Genomic DNA, 16,182 nt, shown 5'->3' with positions numbered 1-16,182 from the left:
AATGTAGCCTCCTAAATCCTCTAAAAGCCTTAACTAAGCTGCCTCTCCAAGCACTGCACCTGGCAGCGAGCTCAGATCTTAGCAGTTCAGGTCAGAAAAGCTCCATGAAAAGTAACCAAGGAGGGGCACAAGGCATCAGTGAGGAGTGGCAGCACCTGTAGCTTTGAGTCAGCAGGAGGCAGATAATGGCATAAAGAGGAGGTGGAAGTATCTCCCTGCCAGGGAAAGCAAAGTGTTCTGGGTTATAAACCAGAAGCTCTGAGGTGGTGAAGTAAAAAGCGGCTCGTGAAGGAGCTGATCAGATGATGGACTTCTCACTTGGCCATCAGCCACGAGAGCAGCAGGGCTTGGAGAAAAGCAAGGGGCTGCTGCCTGCCCAGGACTTGGTGGTTGCCTTCCCTGTCAGCACAGTATGCCCCTTCTTTCCTCCCCCAGCTCTGCAGTTGCACACGAACGCCTTTCATTAGCAGAGCAAGGACCAGAGTCCATCCGCAGCCAGCGGAGTTGCAGGGTGCTGACAAGAGCTGCATTCATCAGGGCACTGGCTCAGGCTCAACCCAAACAGGATGTCTGCTCTGAAGCTGCTGGGAGGATGGGGCCTGTCTGGGCAGCCAACTGGGGTTAAATCCATTTTCACCAGCCCCACTTGATTCACTGAGCATTACGGGACACACAGCAGTTCCCAGCCCAGGGGCTGCGCCAGGTTTGTGCTGCAAGGTCTCAGAAAAGGATTGAAAGGCACCTCTGGCTGTGCTGAGCTCTCCACAGGCCAGCAGTCCCAGGGAAACAAAGTGTGACAACCATCCAGCCAGCGCAAACACAAGAGCTTGCTTGAGAGGCAAAGCAATCGCACCTCCTTTGCAAGACAAGCAACCAAGAAGTGCCATAGCAGCACTGCTCTTCATGCTGCAGTCCTTGTTCTGCTTCCTAGGACACAGAAGCAGAGGAAGGCTCCAGGTGGATCCAGCAGGGGTAGTGAGGGCTGGCACACCTGCCCTGTGCTGTAACACAGCGCTCCTGGGCACTACTCCCACCTTCCCACTGCACACTTTGGCTTCCCCCGAGGGCAGCGATTCCCCCCTGGAGGCAGGGAGAAGAGCAAGATGATCATCTTGGCTCAATATATTCCCATGCCAGACAATCTTTTGCAGAGGAAATCTTTTCCCAGAGGAAGAAATGGCTGCTTTATCTGTTGAGACTTTCCCACCACCAAAAACACTGTACACAGCCACTCCACGTAGCACTGGCTTCAATAAGTCCTTTATTTTTAAATAAAGAAATCCCACTGAATCAAAGATAACAAAATTACATTTTGTTTTGCAACGACTTCCATTTTACATCACACAGAAGAACAAGAATTAACGAAAAAAAATCAAAGACTGTTTTATATATATTTATATATATAATTTTAAAGGTAAACATCAGCAGATATAGAAAAATTGCATTGCTAGTTGCAAATCATCTCCCCTGCAGCTGTCAGCTTCAGAGAATCTGACTCAGAACATGGCAGCAGGAGGGTATCTCGGTATACAAGCTTTTTCAGGGCAGCATTTAGAGATTGTTCCAAAGTATGATTTTGCCAAATTGAGAACATTTTCACAGTAAACTGCACTGCTCACCGAGAACATCAGAAGTCACTCAGTCTGTTCTAACATGGCTGCATGGGCAACACGAGAAGAGCTCAGGCCTGCCGTTCTGAGGGCTCCATGCACCCTCCTGTTTGGCATTTCAGAGAAAGGGCTCCTCTTGCAATGAATTTTTTCAAGAATTTCTAGCAATCTGTCATTGGGAAATAGGATGAGCTGTCAGAAAACACGCTCCTTTGGAAAGCTGCTGACTTGGGCTGAGCAGTCAGGTTTGGTTTTATCAAATACAAGTTGTATTGTTGCATTTTTTTGTTTCAAAAGACTTGCCATCAGAAGGTCAGCATCTCAGCGGAGGTGTAATGGAGATCCTAGATAGAAATTCTGCATCTAATCAAAGCTCTTGCATGTCTGGTGACAGACGATGCAAGCTCGTCATTCAGACAGCAGCAGAAAGGCTTTGTGTAGAGCCACCTAGTGGGACTGCTCCTCAACGGCATTAAAGTCACCTGGGTTAAGCAAAGCCATAGGGTGAGGAGACTCATGGTCTTTACCCACAGGGCACACAGGGCCAGAGCTTTTAGAGAGTGTTATCAGACAGGCATGGAAAAGGTTGTTAGACACCAACAGATGCAACCTGATAAATGCTGCCCTGGATTACAGTGTTTTTGTCCGTTGATTAACCAGCAAAGTCAAGTGTTCAAAACAAGGTGTTCAAAATGGAATCGTTCAGGATAACCCCAGAAACCCTTTTGCTGCAGTGTGGAAAGCTGGCAACTGCTTGGACTCATCGACAGCAGTTGTGTCTGAGCTTCCCCAAGAGCAGAGAGAAGTCCAGGCCACTGTAAGAGACGCTCCCAGTAACGAAAGGGGCACAGATGCAAGGCAGCCCTTCCTTGGGTCTGTGTTGCTCTGAACCATTCTAAGCTTGGATAAAGCTCAGGAAGCCCTCACACCAAGACAAGCTGTTTGCTTTTTGCCTGGGATTAGAAGTCCCAAAGGAAACACTGCTTGAGTCACTGTGGCTCTGGGACCTGCCCAACCAGCAGGCCTGCCAGAATAAGGACATGGAGCAGGGCTTGACAAGACACCCTTCACAACACATGCCTTACACATGCAGCACAAGACTGGGGCCTTTTCTGATCTCCTTGGAAAGGGCTGTGAAGAATTTCAATGAGCTCCAGACAGATATTATATCACTTAAGAAAAAACGACTTGGAAGCAATCCAGGTGACTGAACTGTTTGGCAATTAATTCCTGAAGTTACTGCTCTGCTCTTTCGAGCTGTAGCCATCTTCAGCTATGCTGCTGAAGAGTTGATAGACACTAGAATTTTGGAGCTGTATGGTAGAAAGTCACTTATTAAGCTAACCCTCCTTCTATGACTTAATCTCTATGGCCAGAGGCAAATTTGAGGAGCAGAGCTGAAAGATGATCCACTGCTTATATACATTGCTATTTTAAGCACTAGAATAGACTGCAGCGAGCTGTAGGCTGCCCACAAAAGTCCTTTAGGTCAGCACACACTGGTACAGTGTGCATCACCAGAGGTGTCTCACTGCCTCTGTCTGAGAAATCCTTACTAGAAAGCAAAGCCCCAGAGCTCTGACAGCTGTTGCTGAAGTCTCCAGATACGCTGATGTCAAGGGAAAAGAAAAAGGGCAAGGCACCATGTGTCCAAGGGCTGCAGTCTAGGAACTTGTGACAGATCCAGGACAAATGACACACAAGCAGCTTGGCTAAATTCAGTACTGGAGATAACAGTTGTTAATGCCCTTGCTTAATGCCCTGTCTTTGTAACCTGTATCTTCATGAACAAAGGCCTGCAGAAGAACGACCAGGAAATGGCTGCAGGGAGGTTCAAGCGTGTCTTTACAGTACAGCCACAGCACTGCTGACCTACCTGAAAACATCTTCCATTTAGGTTCCAACAAAAGGATCATTAGATATGCTGGCAGATCTCGTGTAACAGAAGCTGCAAGTTCCTTGTATTCAGTATGAGCAGGTCCCAGCTGCTCACCAAGAAGCTTCAGATCTCTCCACACACTAAGATGGTGGTTGGACCAGCCTAACCACCAACAAAACAACAGCTCTGCAACTTGCTATCTGATTGAGAGAGTCCTTATTCAAGTGCTTCTTACAAAGATGGGAAGAGAGAAAACTGCTGATGTGTTTTGTACTCTCACTTTGGAACTAAACAGAGCTCAGGACAGATTCACCATGCTGGAGGCTTCAACTGCACTGCAATGATCCAGAAGTACATGCTTTGACAATCTCATTTGTTTTGACATGAGATGAAAAAGAATTTAATCTCAAAGATGAAAAATTCATATTGCATTTAGGGTTCACTGGGCAAGTGAAGACCATTTGCTGACATCACAAAAACATTATTGCCTTGTTTCAGGAGAGAAAAGCAATTCAGGTTAGGATTGGACAAAATCCCATCCTATCTGTTCTACTGGCACCAGATAACACTGCCAGTAGGAAAGCTTAGCACTGGATTTCTTTTTTTGAACGTCTTTAGATAACATGCACTGCAGTTTACCTTTCTCTTCTTCTACTGCTTCCTTGAGATCTCCAAATTACTGCTGAAAGTTTGACAAAATGAATATTGCTTTGAAAAGGCAGCATCAAATTGGATGGGATGGGAAGAACAGATTTTTACTGTTTCCACCTACATCAAGTTAGTGAGTTTCAGGAACCTCTGCAACTACGCCCAAGTTCTTCCTTCTCAAACAAGCTACATTAGTTGTCCAACCACAAGTGGTGTGAGCAGCTGTGGATGCAGGTGGAAAGTGCAAAAAACATCAACTGAGCAGGACAGACCTATATCACTTCTCTAGTTGAAAGTTCCAAAAATTTCACAGCACTTCTGAAATACGAAGGGATGGATTGCAGGGCAGAAAGCAAGAGCATTTCCTGAAAAAAGTCCTAAAGCAAAATCTCGACTCCACAGAGCTACAGCTCCTGCTGCATTAAGAACTGCCCAGATGTTTACCTCATTTTTGGAAATATGTGCTTAAAAAGGTTTATGATTGACTGGCCATCTGCAATAGCAGCCGGATCAAAATAAAGGTGCATTTGAGGAAGTAATTTCTTCCATCTCGGAAACAAGAAAACCCTGTTTCAAAACCTGGTTTGTCAAGGATGATCTCCATTACAAAAAGGAAGGTGGAAAAGCTCTTCAGGAAAACCTTTCCATAACAAAGCTCTGCTTTCAGATGAACTGGCATGACTTGGTGGAAAAGCACTCTGTTACCTCAACACAGAAGCAAGCAAACAATTCTCTCTCACTGGTACCTTTCATGTTCTGGATCAGTCAACACCTGAACTGTTCCTTCAAGTTTGGGGTCCTGGGAAGGAAGGCAGAATTTCAGCCAAAGCTGCCTGGAGTTGATATTCATCTCCCAGCACAGTAAAGCTGGACTGAGGCAGGACGTGAAGCATTTCAGAGATGGTACCTCTTGCCATGGGAAGAGCAGCTTTGCCTCCTCAGGGCAGACTGCTGTGACCTGTGTAAGCTACAGATGTAGTATGTTATGAAAGCTGAAACATTTCTGAAGTTGTAACCCACTGGACAGAAAAAAAATACCCTACACACCTAAACTGATGCTGTATCTATTTGATGTCTACAAATGTTATTTATACCCTACTTCAGCTGAAGTGAGAACATATTTACGTCACATCCCGTGAGAATGACAGGAACAAACAGTCACTTGAGCAAAAATCTGCATTTCCTGTGTGACAGATTTTACTGATATACACAGATGCAGTATGAATACGAGGATAACAACACACACAAGATATCCATCAGCTAAGAATACCCTTTCTAACTCATGCCCTAAAATAGCTCTGAAGGAACACCCACAAGCATGACCAAGTACTGCAGTAGCTTCACTTGGCTGCATCTTTCCTTTAAGGAAGAAAAAAAAGAAACCTGGATTTAGTAACAAGGAGATAGCCACAGTTCATTGCAGCAGGCCAAGGTGTCTGGCCTAAGGCAAACTGAAAGGAATTTCCTGATATGATAATGCACCTTTGCTACAATAGTTAGTTATTGCTTTATTAAAATAAAAACCTACCTCTGCAACCTACTGAATGAAGTTCAGGGACAAGGCAGTCCAGAAGGCTTGTTCCCCCATATCACCACACTGAAGTCTTGCAGCTTGTTTCACTCAAACTATACACTAAAGTGCCTGAAACACAAACCAAGGCTAAAGCAATAAAGTGCTAACTGATGCAGGAAGCATGACAGGAAAAGAGTTTCACTGCCACTGTGATAAAGAAGTCCCGAGCATGGATTAACGAGACAAGAATATTGACAAAACAAACAGTAAAAAAAAAAAGATCTCCACCACAAATTTTCAGTCTCCAGCTTGTCACAGGGCAACTTTCCTACCAGGGGATAAATGAGAGTCCTCAGTATTGGTCCTGGCACAGACCATAAAGCCACCTGAGGGATAAGCACAAGTGAGCATGCATCTTTCCTGCAAGCAGCTATCACACTTCACTTTGCATGTGCAAACTAGAAGAGAATATCTGTGTGTGTGAAAGGAATTCAAGTGAAGAGCCAGTAAAATCCTGCAGCATTAACATAGATATGGAAGTAGTTAGACAGAGATATCATTTTATTTAGACAGGGCTAGACCCATCAGCTTCCCATCAACTGTAAGGCAAGTCATGTGTCTGAAAACCATTAAATGCTTTGAATGTTAAGGGCAAGAATTTTGGTATGATCTACCCTGATACAAGGGGAGTAAATCTAAATAGATACGTTCTTCCCCCACAGTTCAATCCCTAACAGAGTACCTACTACAAAATATTCTTAAAAGACACTGAGCTCACAAAAAGGTCCTGTAGATTCTTAACCAGAATCTTCCATTAGGAAGCCAGAGCCAGCTTTAAAAAGTCCTGTATCAAACAAGAAATCCATTACTAAAAATATGACTACATTTAAAAAGAAGCAAATGTGACAAGGTGATTGGTCTGGTCTTGGTGTGAATATAAGTTTACACTGAAACATTAACTGGCATTACCAGTCTGCAGCTTTCCTCTTCCTGGAATCCCGGTATAAAGATGCCCCAACCCACAGATATCTGAAGCATGGACAAGTTAAGTGTTTCTCACCTGACAGACTTGCGTATCTGCACTCTTAGGAAGTAAAGCATTCCCTTGAGATGGTGCAAGGCTGGTGCTCTACTTGCAGTCAAGCACCTGTTTTTTTTCAAGCCACAATTTAGTGGCACACAGTCTGGACCACTGACTGGCCTGCGGCTTGGTAGAGGGTTTTTCTAGCACTGGGACAGAAGAATCGTAGGTACCCTGCCATCTACATCTAACTAAATGCTGCAGATCAAGTTCTTGATCAGCTGGTGAAGTGATTTTGACATCTGAAACTTCTGTTGCATCAAAGCAAGCTGTCTTCAACTCAATAACCCTGTAACAAGTCACAGTAAGCAATCCAATTCTTCAAGCAGAGCAGTAAATTACAAACCCAAGTGACAACATAAGCGAAGATTCTCTGACCAGATATTAACCACTGTTTTAACTCCAATTCATAAGGAAACTTTGTGATCAAACCCCAGCCATAGGATATCAAAAGGAATGGAAACCTGAAGCAGCAGGTGTGGGAACAAAGAGTTCCCAAAGGGGGAGATATACTGAAGTGATCCAGAGTCTTTGGGTCAATTACTCCTGGCCAGATACCGCCTGCTCTGTGTCTGAGCAGTGAGACTTTGTCTTCTCCCACTGGCAGATGGCATTGGCATACTGCACCACAAGCTTATCCATCCAGGTAAGAGGCTCTGGGAATAGCACAGACCCCTCGAAAAAGCCCAGATGGCCTCCATGAAGGGGCAACACATGCATGACATTTTCTCTTTTCTCTGTAAAAACAAACAAACAAAAAAGCACATAGGTCCTGAATGTTAGCATTTTTGAGCTGAGAACTAAACCATTTTGAGCTGTGATAATGAACTCAATTCTTGGTATAGGATCTGAAGCAACAGGAGCAATATTATGAAGCAGAAACAATGACCAAGGCCATGGCTAATCTGAAGTCAAAAGCACGTAAGCTTACAATTCCACAGAACAAGACAGTTCACAGGAACCAATTCCAGCTGCCCAAGAAATGCTGCTGGCTAGGCCATTATGGCAATACAGGTCACATCCTTCCATCTTTCATTCATACACTGGAGCTAGGACCATCAGCATCATGTCAAGCTACTCTAAAGCTCTGGCATATTAGCCACCTTGGTCCATGTACAGTGAGAAAATCCCTGTGCTTGGATCCATCTGGAAGCAGCTGAAGATTAATTCACCCGCCGTAGCTTTTAAAAAGAAAGGAAGAATCCTGTTTTCCTCCCCGTGCACCCACTGCCTGTGCAAAAAAACCCAGCAACCAGCTCCTTCTCTTGAGCTTCAAAAGGTTACTTGCCTTTTTCTTGGCTGAGGACTGCTGACAAAACTTCTTTTCCAAGGAGACATCTTAGTGGATTATCAAACAACACGACTATGAACGCGCTCCCTTCATCAGCAGCAACCCCCCTTGTACTAAATCTCAGTGAGTAATGAAGACACGAGGAAGCGTTTTTTTCCACTCCAGGAATGTAACCTGAATATAAACTGCTGGCAATCAACATAAGCTGAAACAGCAGAAGATGCCAGAAAGAAGGACTGAAGTTCTTCCTGCTCGTGGTTGGCCTCATTAGTTCTAGCAACTGGTGTTTTAAAGAGGCTTAGTACACCTCCCACAGGATTACAAGCGTAAGAAGGCAAGTGGAGCTGCTTTGTAATCATGGATCATGAAGAGGTAAGGGAGATGCAGGTACACAAATATGCTCTCCCAGAGCAGACTGCTTCAACATACCTGAAAGAGCTCTTGGAATTGACAGAAGGCTCTCATGCACAAGAGGGTCATCAGCAGCATTAACAAGCAGAAGAGGAACGTAGATCTATATCCAGAAACACAGCAGAAGAGAAAAAACAGTAAGGGGGTGGTATTTGAATTTCTATTAATTGTTAAGGCATCTTATCTTGGCTCAATTCATATATCTTATTTCAGAGTTATCCTGTAGCTGAAAAACCACCAGGAAAGCAAAGTTAAAAGTAAAGAGTGGTGGCTTTTTACTTGTGGAGTACTCAGCAGCCCTTGAATATTTTTTTCCAAATTCAATTGTATGAAAAAAGAGAAAGGAGTGTAACAGAGCAGATGCAGACTGAGTCACAGATTTTTCCCATTCTCAGAATTCAAGTAGTCACACCCTTTCTGCTCTGCACTGTTTTGCACACCAGGCATCTAATGCCAGCTTTGTTATGGACACCTTGGTTAAAGTCCAGGAAACTCCCTTGGAGTGTTTCCATCCACTGCTTCAGCAGACTAAGGAATTAATATCCCAGTTTCATTTCTGCAGTACTTGCTAAGCATCTCCCTTCCAGAGAGTGTCCTATGCCTCTTCCAGGGTATCTAGTACCTTTTTCCTTAAAGCTGCACGCTGTATGCCACCACCTGTTTCCCACCTTATGCACCTACACACAGAGGGGTTCAGCTGATTGCGTGGCTTTATCTTCATCACTTGGATGCTACTACCTAGAGTTATATGCACTTAAGAGCTTAGAGCATTTAGCACCAGCATTAGAGGTAAGAACTGAAATCTTACTCCAGAATCCTGTATCTGATTACTTCTAAAAATCACTGCTAAGACAGCTGTGTCCAGGTATCAGCAACAGAAACCAGCAAACACTTTCATCTATGGTAGAAAAAGGAAGGCACAAAAGTAGCTTCAATTGCAAGAGCTTACCCTGTGCAAGTAATGCAGGCAGCTTTCTTCTTCATAGTACTCCTTCAGGGAACTGTAGCCATGAAATTTCCTGAAAAGGACAGTGTCATTGCCATCATCTGCTTCTAGAACACGTGACTCCCATTTGCAAGTAAGGACATGGGTGCAGAGACAGGAATGATGCCTGGATTTTTATGGACAGTGCCTTTTTTCTACTCACTGCTTCTGCAAAAATCACCTTTGGCAGCACCTACTTTTATGCTTTCTGTGTTTACTCAAACACTGCTAGCAGGATGCTTTTTTTTTTTTTAATACATAGCAAGGTAATCACACAAGTTGAAATACAGCAGCCTAGGAGGCATTTTGTTTTTAAACTTAACTTGTTTTTTTCCACATGTATGAATTACTTAATGGCCTTCTTCTTCACCGGAAAGCCTTTTCAAATGTAAAACCATTACAGCTTATAAACCTCAAACTTACTGGACCCGAAAGGGTCTGCCAACAAGATTCACAGAATTCACTGTAGATGCAGTTCTTTGCTGCATCCTTAGCTCTTCATCCTAAACCCATGATTCAGTGAATCTCTATTCAAGTGCCCTTTTTTTTTTTCTCTTGGAGAGTAAGAGACAATGATGCAGCTGTAGGCAGAAACTACACAGGTCTCAGGGATGAGGGACGAGTAGGAAGATTTCCCCTAGAAATCACTTTCAGAAATACAACAGACAACAATGCTCCTAGTCCTCCAAAAGCCCTTAAAGCTGTATAGCTGACAGTGTACAGCTTCAGCATTTTGTAAAGGTGTCAGTGCTTGATACAGAACATGTCATGGCATGAATTCAGACACTGAACAAAGTGCTGCATTGTTTTCAAGGATACAAACAGCAACATACTACAGATTATTAAAGCAGAGAGCTTAATTTAGCTGTTAGCATGACAAATTAAAAGTTCATGTTATCTCAGCCAACCCTAATGTTTATGGAGATGGTGACAGTATTCTGCAGGAGGGTTTGTTTCAAAATGCAAGCTGGACTAAGAACACTTGTGAGCAGTTCTGAGATGCTTTCTGCATTCTGCACTATCTTTTTCTTGACCTCTTGACAAGACAGGCTTCTTCCTAGTGTATTCTAGGCTGCAGGTTCAGACATTACTTATAAAAAAGTGCCTCCTGGATGACTATACAGAAGCCCTGACTGTCAAGACTAAAGATCGTGGGGCGTTCTTGTGGTATGTTTTATTCAGTGCAATGGCAAAGAAGGATTTCTGAGGGTGTCAGCACTGCATCTCAGCAGATTCCTACAGGCATACCAGGAGGTGTGCAAGAGCAACACTCGAAACAGGAGAAACAGAGTCCCCTTTCATACCTCATAACATTGTCATCAATCTGCATAAGGGATGTTGCTGTATAGAGTTTGCTCAGATCAGCATCTGACAGGCTTTGTGGCTTCTTCACGTTATCTCCAAAAAGAACTTGCCTGAAAGAAAAATAGCAAGAAAAATCATTCGAACACCACAACAATGGCAGCAAAGCCATGACCTGCTCAAGGATCAATCTGACAAGAATAGAAGTGAGCTACATACGCATGAGGCTTTCTTGAGAGTAAGCACAGCTTACCCATCCACCTCCCATCATAATGAGGCATAATAAACTAACAGCCACTTCAGAGAAAAATGCTCTCCTTTTATACTGAAAAACTGCACTAAGGAGCCTCTGTGAAGAATGTTCCCACAACAGGCAGCACTAAGGATATTCAGAACAGAGGCTTCATGTGTTTTTACAGGTAGGGTCCTCTGGTTTCAGCCCAAACCCACAGGCGACTCACACAAGAGCACAGCAGTCCTGGGCACAGCACCTCCTTCACCATATGGTCCTGAAGTCTCCCCCAGCACAGACATCAGGTTAGCTCATCCAACAGAAATTACTTGGGGGCATTACCTTAGCAGAAAGCTATTTACTATGGACACTTGTCATAATTAGTTATTGCCCTCAGGAGAGGATGTGTTTCTTCACCAGCACAAACCGCTCCCTTAACAAACAGAACAAAGGCCACAAGTTGGAAAGGTTTTTGTTGGTTTTTTTCTTTCTTTCTTCCCCTTTTAGAGGCAGCTGCAGGGCAGAGCAGGAGGGAGACTAGGTTTGCCTTGGGAGAGCTGCGTTAGAGCACAAACAGTTGTGGAAAAAAGATTACTTAACTGATTCTCCTCCAAGCCAGCTGTGCCTTCATCTGGCTTATGAATCTATGCACATTTAATGGGTGTTTATTATATACCATGACATGTTAAACTCGATCAAGTTGTATAAATATTTGTCAGTCTGGAGTGAATTACATGGATCATCCTGCACGTCAGTTGACCCAACTCCTTCTGCAAGTATTTCATACTGCATAGGAGTGTAAGCAATGAACCAAAAGTTTATAAGTGACACAAACCCCTAACTGGAATGACTCTTAACTATTCTCCTCTTTTTCCTTCAACTCAGGGATCTCCAAATGTAACAGATGAGGTACTTACACATCCATTGCCTTAGAAGCACTCAATTTTTCATAGAGGCAACACAAACAATGAGCATGTCACCTGTTTAACAAACACAGTCCTTTCATATGTGAGAGCCACAGATCACAGCAGTAGCACAGGGATACTACAACTACATCTGCACTCCAGGAAGAGCAACACTAAGTATTCTGCTGGCTACATGCTCTCTGCTGAAGAACAGCTAGAAGCCAGATCTACAGAGCGACTGTTTGCTTATCAAATAAGCAGCAGCCCCATGCAGCAGATCTTGCAGATTAATCCTACCTCTGGCAGGTGGCAGAAAGAACAAGAGGCTCCTTGAATAGGGGATTCTTTGGCTAGAAGTGAAACAGATGCTGAATACTCCACTTTGAAGTTCAATTACGTCTTCCTGTGCTCATCTTGTTTATTCATTAAGCAAGTCTCCTCAGAAGGAAAACAAAGAAATCCCCTAGGATCCCACAACAAAGCTTGCTTTCTTCTGTCAGGATCATCAGGGTTTCTATATTTTATAGTAAATGAGACTGACACAGGTTCCCCTTCTTTTCCTTGCTTTATTTACACGCCACTGAGCAAGGAACCTGTAATCTTTCAGGAGTCTGAATTTAAAGGGCTGAGAAAACAAATCCAATATAGCAACTGATCCAATCAGCACCATCAGTGTAAGTGATGTATTACACTACCTGTGAGAAAGGATGATCTTCTTCATGTTATCTGCCATGAGGAAGTTATAAAATCTTCTACATTGATCCCATTGCATGAAGGTTTCCTGTGCCCTAGAAATAAACAGTGCATAACAATCAAAGCTGTTTATGGAGATCTTTAATGATCAGAGTAATACACAGTAACATAAGATGGCAGCCTACAGGCTATGCAAACACATCTCTGGGCTTTACCTGCCACAGCTTAACCTTTCCCAGGAAATGACTTTCACTTTGATGAAGTTTGATGGTATCAGAAAACGGATCTGCAGTCTCATTTTGCACAATGCAATTAGCTGCTCTGATCAGAGAGCATTTAAGAGCCATCAGTCAAGATCTGCAACACTGACAGAAGGATTCTGTATCCCTTATCATAAGTTGAGTGCAATTTACCTAATGGAACTAACAAGGAAAAAACTCCAATCTTCTGCTGGAAAAAAAAAATGTTTATTCTGTGTAACAGCTTTGCAGAGAAAATCATTTGTGCAGATGTTTCCAGTATTCACATACACCGTCACCATTTCAGCTTCATTGGCAATAACTGTAGGAATAAATACCAGTTGCAGCTGCAAGAAGCACAGCTGAGGTCTACCTACACTCAAAGCAGAACAGCACTTCACAGCTTATCTGTTGTTAAAACAGAACTAAAGTTGTCCAGACTTCAGCGAGCTCTGCCAGATACAGGGCACTCCTTTGCTATGCAGGGTCATGGGCAGGTTATAGCTTTACTCTTAAAAGGGGTTGCTGTTACTGAGGAAACACACTATCATCTACTGAGCAACCTAAGAATGCTGGGAGCAAGCAGTTTCAGCTACTGAAATACTCCCATTTAAACATTAACATACCATGAGAAATTGTGGTAGATTTGTCATGAATTCCCAACCCACAAGTTCCCCAGCAGAGCATAAGCAAGCCATGTCAGCCTGCAGTAAGCCACGCTGCAGCACAGACCTTCAGGCTACAGCCAGCCTTTACCCACCATGTTTATGTCCAGCCACAGGAATAAGGACAGGAAAAGATTTTCCCAACAAACCTTCAAAGCCATTTCAAGACAACTAGAGTTCAAACTACTTTCCCCCAGTTACTGTGGCAGACAGTATGGCTGTTAATATGCTGCGAGCACTGATAAAAATGCAGTTCCCAACATTTGGAGGACTGCACAGGTCTGAAAGGCGGGGACTCTCCCCACAGCCCACAGCTATGGTGAAAGTGCATTCCACAAGATCAAGTAGTAGAATCAAGTCTGTGCAGGCAGAGATTAAGGAATAAGAAGACATGTCCCTGCTTGGCCCCAGGGAACAAATTCCCCAAATTTTGTGTCAATTCATTAAACCAAGAGACCCATTTTCTGCTGGTAGAGCATTTTGTTGTTGCTACTTTATCAGACCTGTCTATGGGACACTTGCTTAATGCCCTGGAAAGGCTTTTGTATTTCGGATATCTGCTTCATCTTATTCATCATCACTTCTTCCCAATTTTTCTCCTTTTACTTCCTAACGATGTTTGGGGACAAAGGCTGTACAAGCTAAGAAAAAAAAAACAACCACCCTATAAGCTAACTGGTAATCTACCAGAGTAATCCACCTTCACATAGCCCAGAGGAAAGAGACCAGTTATTTTCACCTATCAGAATATGACCAGGAAGGCCAAGGCTTACCCATTCTACCTGGAGATGCTTTGTATCTCCTCCTTCTACAGGAAGGAAAGAAGGCCCACATTATCCTGTTTTTTTCTTTGTGGATATTTACTGACCTTGCTTTCCCCTAGCTCTCTCTAATTACCATTTAAAAGCAGCACTAGGTATTAGGTAGGCAGACAGGAGACCTAAACAGCCTTCCTGCTGGGCGCACTGTAACACACAGCAGATGTTTTGTGACTGGAGATTTGCTAGTAGATGTTTACCCAGCAGGTGGAGTCAAGAGCTCAATAATCCGCAAGAACCCACAGAGGACTTGCATTAAACTCAGGCAAGCAGCTGTTATTTTTCCATATGGATATCCAAGTGCAGTAGTGTTAACGAGGCTGCCCCTACGCTGCTGTTCCACAAGCACATTGTGACATAGTACTAAGAAACCAGCTTAGAGAACAGCATTACTCACAGCATTTTGGAGACCAGAGACCAGAAATACAATGTTGCATAACTGCAGAAGATAAATCAAACAGGCCAAGGCCAGATGTGATCCTTGCAAGCCCTGTTTGATGGCTGCAAAAACAGTTCCAGGAGCTGCCTCCAAAAGAATGCATTCAAGAGGATTCTTGCTACATTCACCATTCTGGGAGGCCAGATTCCACAGCAAGTCCCTCACAGTGCTGTCATAGTTTCATCTTTATCTGTCCAAAGGACTTGGACACAAATAGCCTGGGGGTATCAATAGCTTCCTTTGCTTTTCAAATATTCTCATGGCTCAGTGATGCAGTTAAGTCACTGTACAGTCAGCAACACATCAGTAGCTGTTTGTATGTGCAGATAGAAAAAAGTGGAAGCATTAGTTCAGCCAGTTGCACTGTTTTAATTTTCATTAGCTGTGCATACACGGAAAGTTACTTCACATCAGGTGAGCTACCAGTTTCCAAGCAGCAGCGCTGTACGCTTGCCCTCCATCAGCGAATACACGTGTTAGCGCTAGATGGAGCCCTTACAGCTCTCGTGAAGGCTACAGCCTCGGCTTCCAAGCAGGGAACGACAGGTTAATAGGTAGGCAGGCCATCTAAAAGCCTTAGCCTCTCCACCTTCCAAATTTCAGGCCAGTAGTACAATTGCAAGCGCCTCTCCATGCCCTCAGCATCCTACTGCACTATTTTGTGGACACACAAAAAGGAAGGAGCATGAACAGACAGTTTGAGCTTCGTGTTTTTTCAGTCTCTGCAGATAAGAGACAGTCTTACGAGCAGACCTTACGGAACTCCACAGTGAAGCCAGAAGAGCTATTATGAACCAAGTGATACTTTCCAGAGTGATGAGAAAGCGTAAACTATTGCTTTAATCCTGGCATCAGCTCAGAAGTTTGTCATGCTGCCCAGCCAGGACTGGATGAAGAATGCCTCCTCTTACCACACTGCAGCATTTCTGCCGTGACAAAGTTAGGCAACTCACACGTGTAGAATGGAAGCTGCCAGTATTTGTACCTGGTGAGGTACAGAAAGCTTGTTTGCACTGTTGACAAAGTCTATTTTGTTTGTGCTGCCAAATCAACAAAGTTGTGGCTGCTCCTTTGGCTCCTGCGCTCTGCGTTCATAAAGACTAAATAAGTGCAAGAGAAATAGTGCCCTCTTCCCCCCACCCTGCAGAAGAAACCAGGACAGAACTGCAGACTCACCTGAGCGCGCTGTACCCCTGGCACACGCTGACACAGCACAGAACCCTCTCCTGGTTGGCCTGGTTCTCTCCCAGGTACTTGCACACGATGTTTCCACCCAGGCTGAAGCCTACCACAGCCAACTGGGTCTGAGGGTAGGTCTTCTTGATGTAATTCACCATGGCTCCAAATTCCCAGGTGCAACCTGAAAATAAGGGCAGTGTCAAAGGCATCTTCCAACAGTCCCAGACTTCCACTTCAAACTCCAGTTTTATGCTTTAAGTTCAGCTTCTTACTCTTGATTTTTCAATAACCT

General features: G+C 43.9%; 1 protein-coding gene across 3 annotated transcripts in view; it reads right to left on the bottom strand.

The window, feature by feature from the left end:
- Window positions 1-1,238: 1,238 nt before the first annotated feature.
- The window catches only part of ABHD2 (abhydrolase domain containing 2, acylglycerol lipase), a 39,671-nt gene continuing 24,727 nt past the window's right edge, over window positions 1,239-16,182 (bottom strand). For all 3 annotated transcript variants that reach the window (XM_042824430.1, XM_042824432.1, XM_042824433.1), the window contains 6 exons: window positions 15,888-16,071; window positions 12,553-12,645; window positions 10,723-10,833; window positions 9,383-9,452; window positions 8,452-8,536; window positions 1,239-7,468 (listed from right to left, as the gene is read on the bottom strand). In XM_042824430.1, coding sequence (XP_042680364.1) covers window positions 7,272-7,468; window positions 8,452-8,536; window positions 9,383-9,452; window positions 10,723-10,833; window positions 12,553-12,645; window positions 15,888-16,071 — 740 coding nt within the window. In that variant the 3' untranslated portion in view covers window positions 1,239-7,271. The remainder of the gene's footprint in view (window positions 7,469-8,451; window positions 8,537-9,382; window positions 9,453-10,722; window positions 10,834-12,552; window positions 12,646-15,887; window positions 16,072-16,182) is intronic.

The sequence above is a fragment of the Centrocercus urophasianus genome, unplaced genomic scaffold (assembly GCF_019232065.1).
Source record: "Centrocercus urophasianus isolate 14NV4802_14NV808 unplaced genomic scaffold, USGS_Curo_1.0 seq_23, whole genome shotgun sequence".
In the NCBI taxonomy this organism is placed as follows: Eukaryota; Metazoa; Chordata; class Aves; order Galliformes; family Phasianidae; genus Centrocercus; species Centrocercus urophasianus.
The sequence above is the reverse complement of the archived record's forward strand: the minus strand, read 5'-3'. Positions and strand labels throughout refer to the sequence as shown.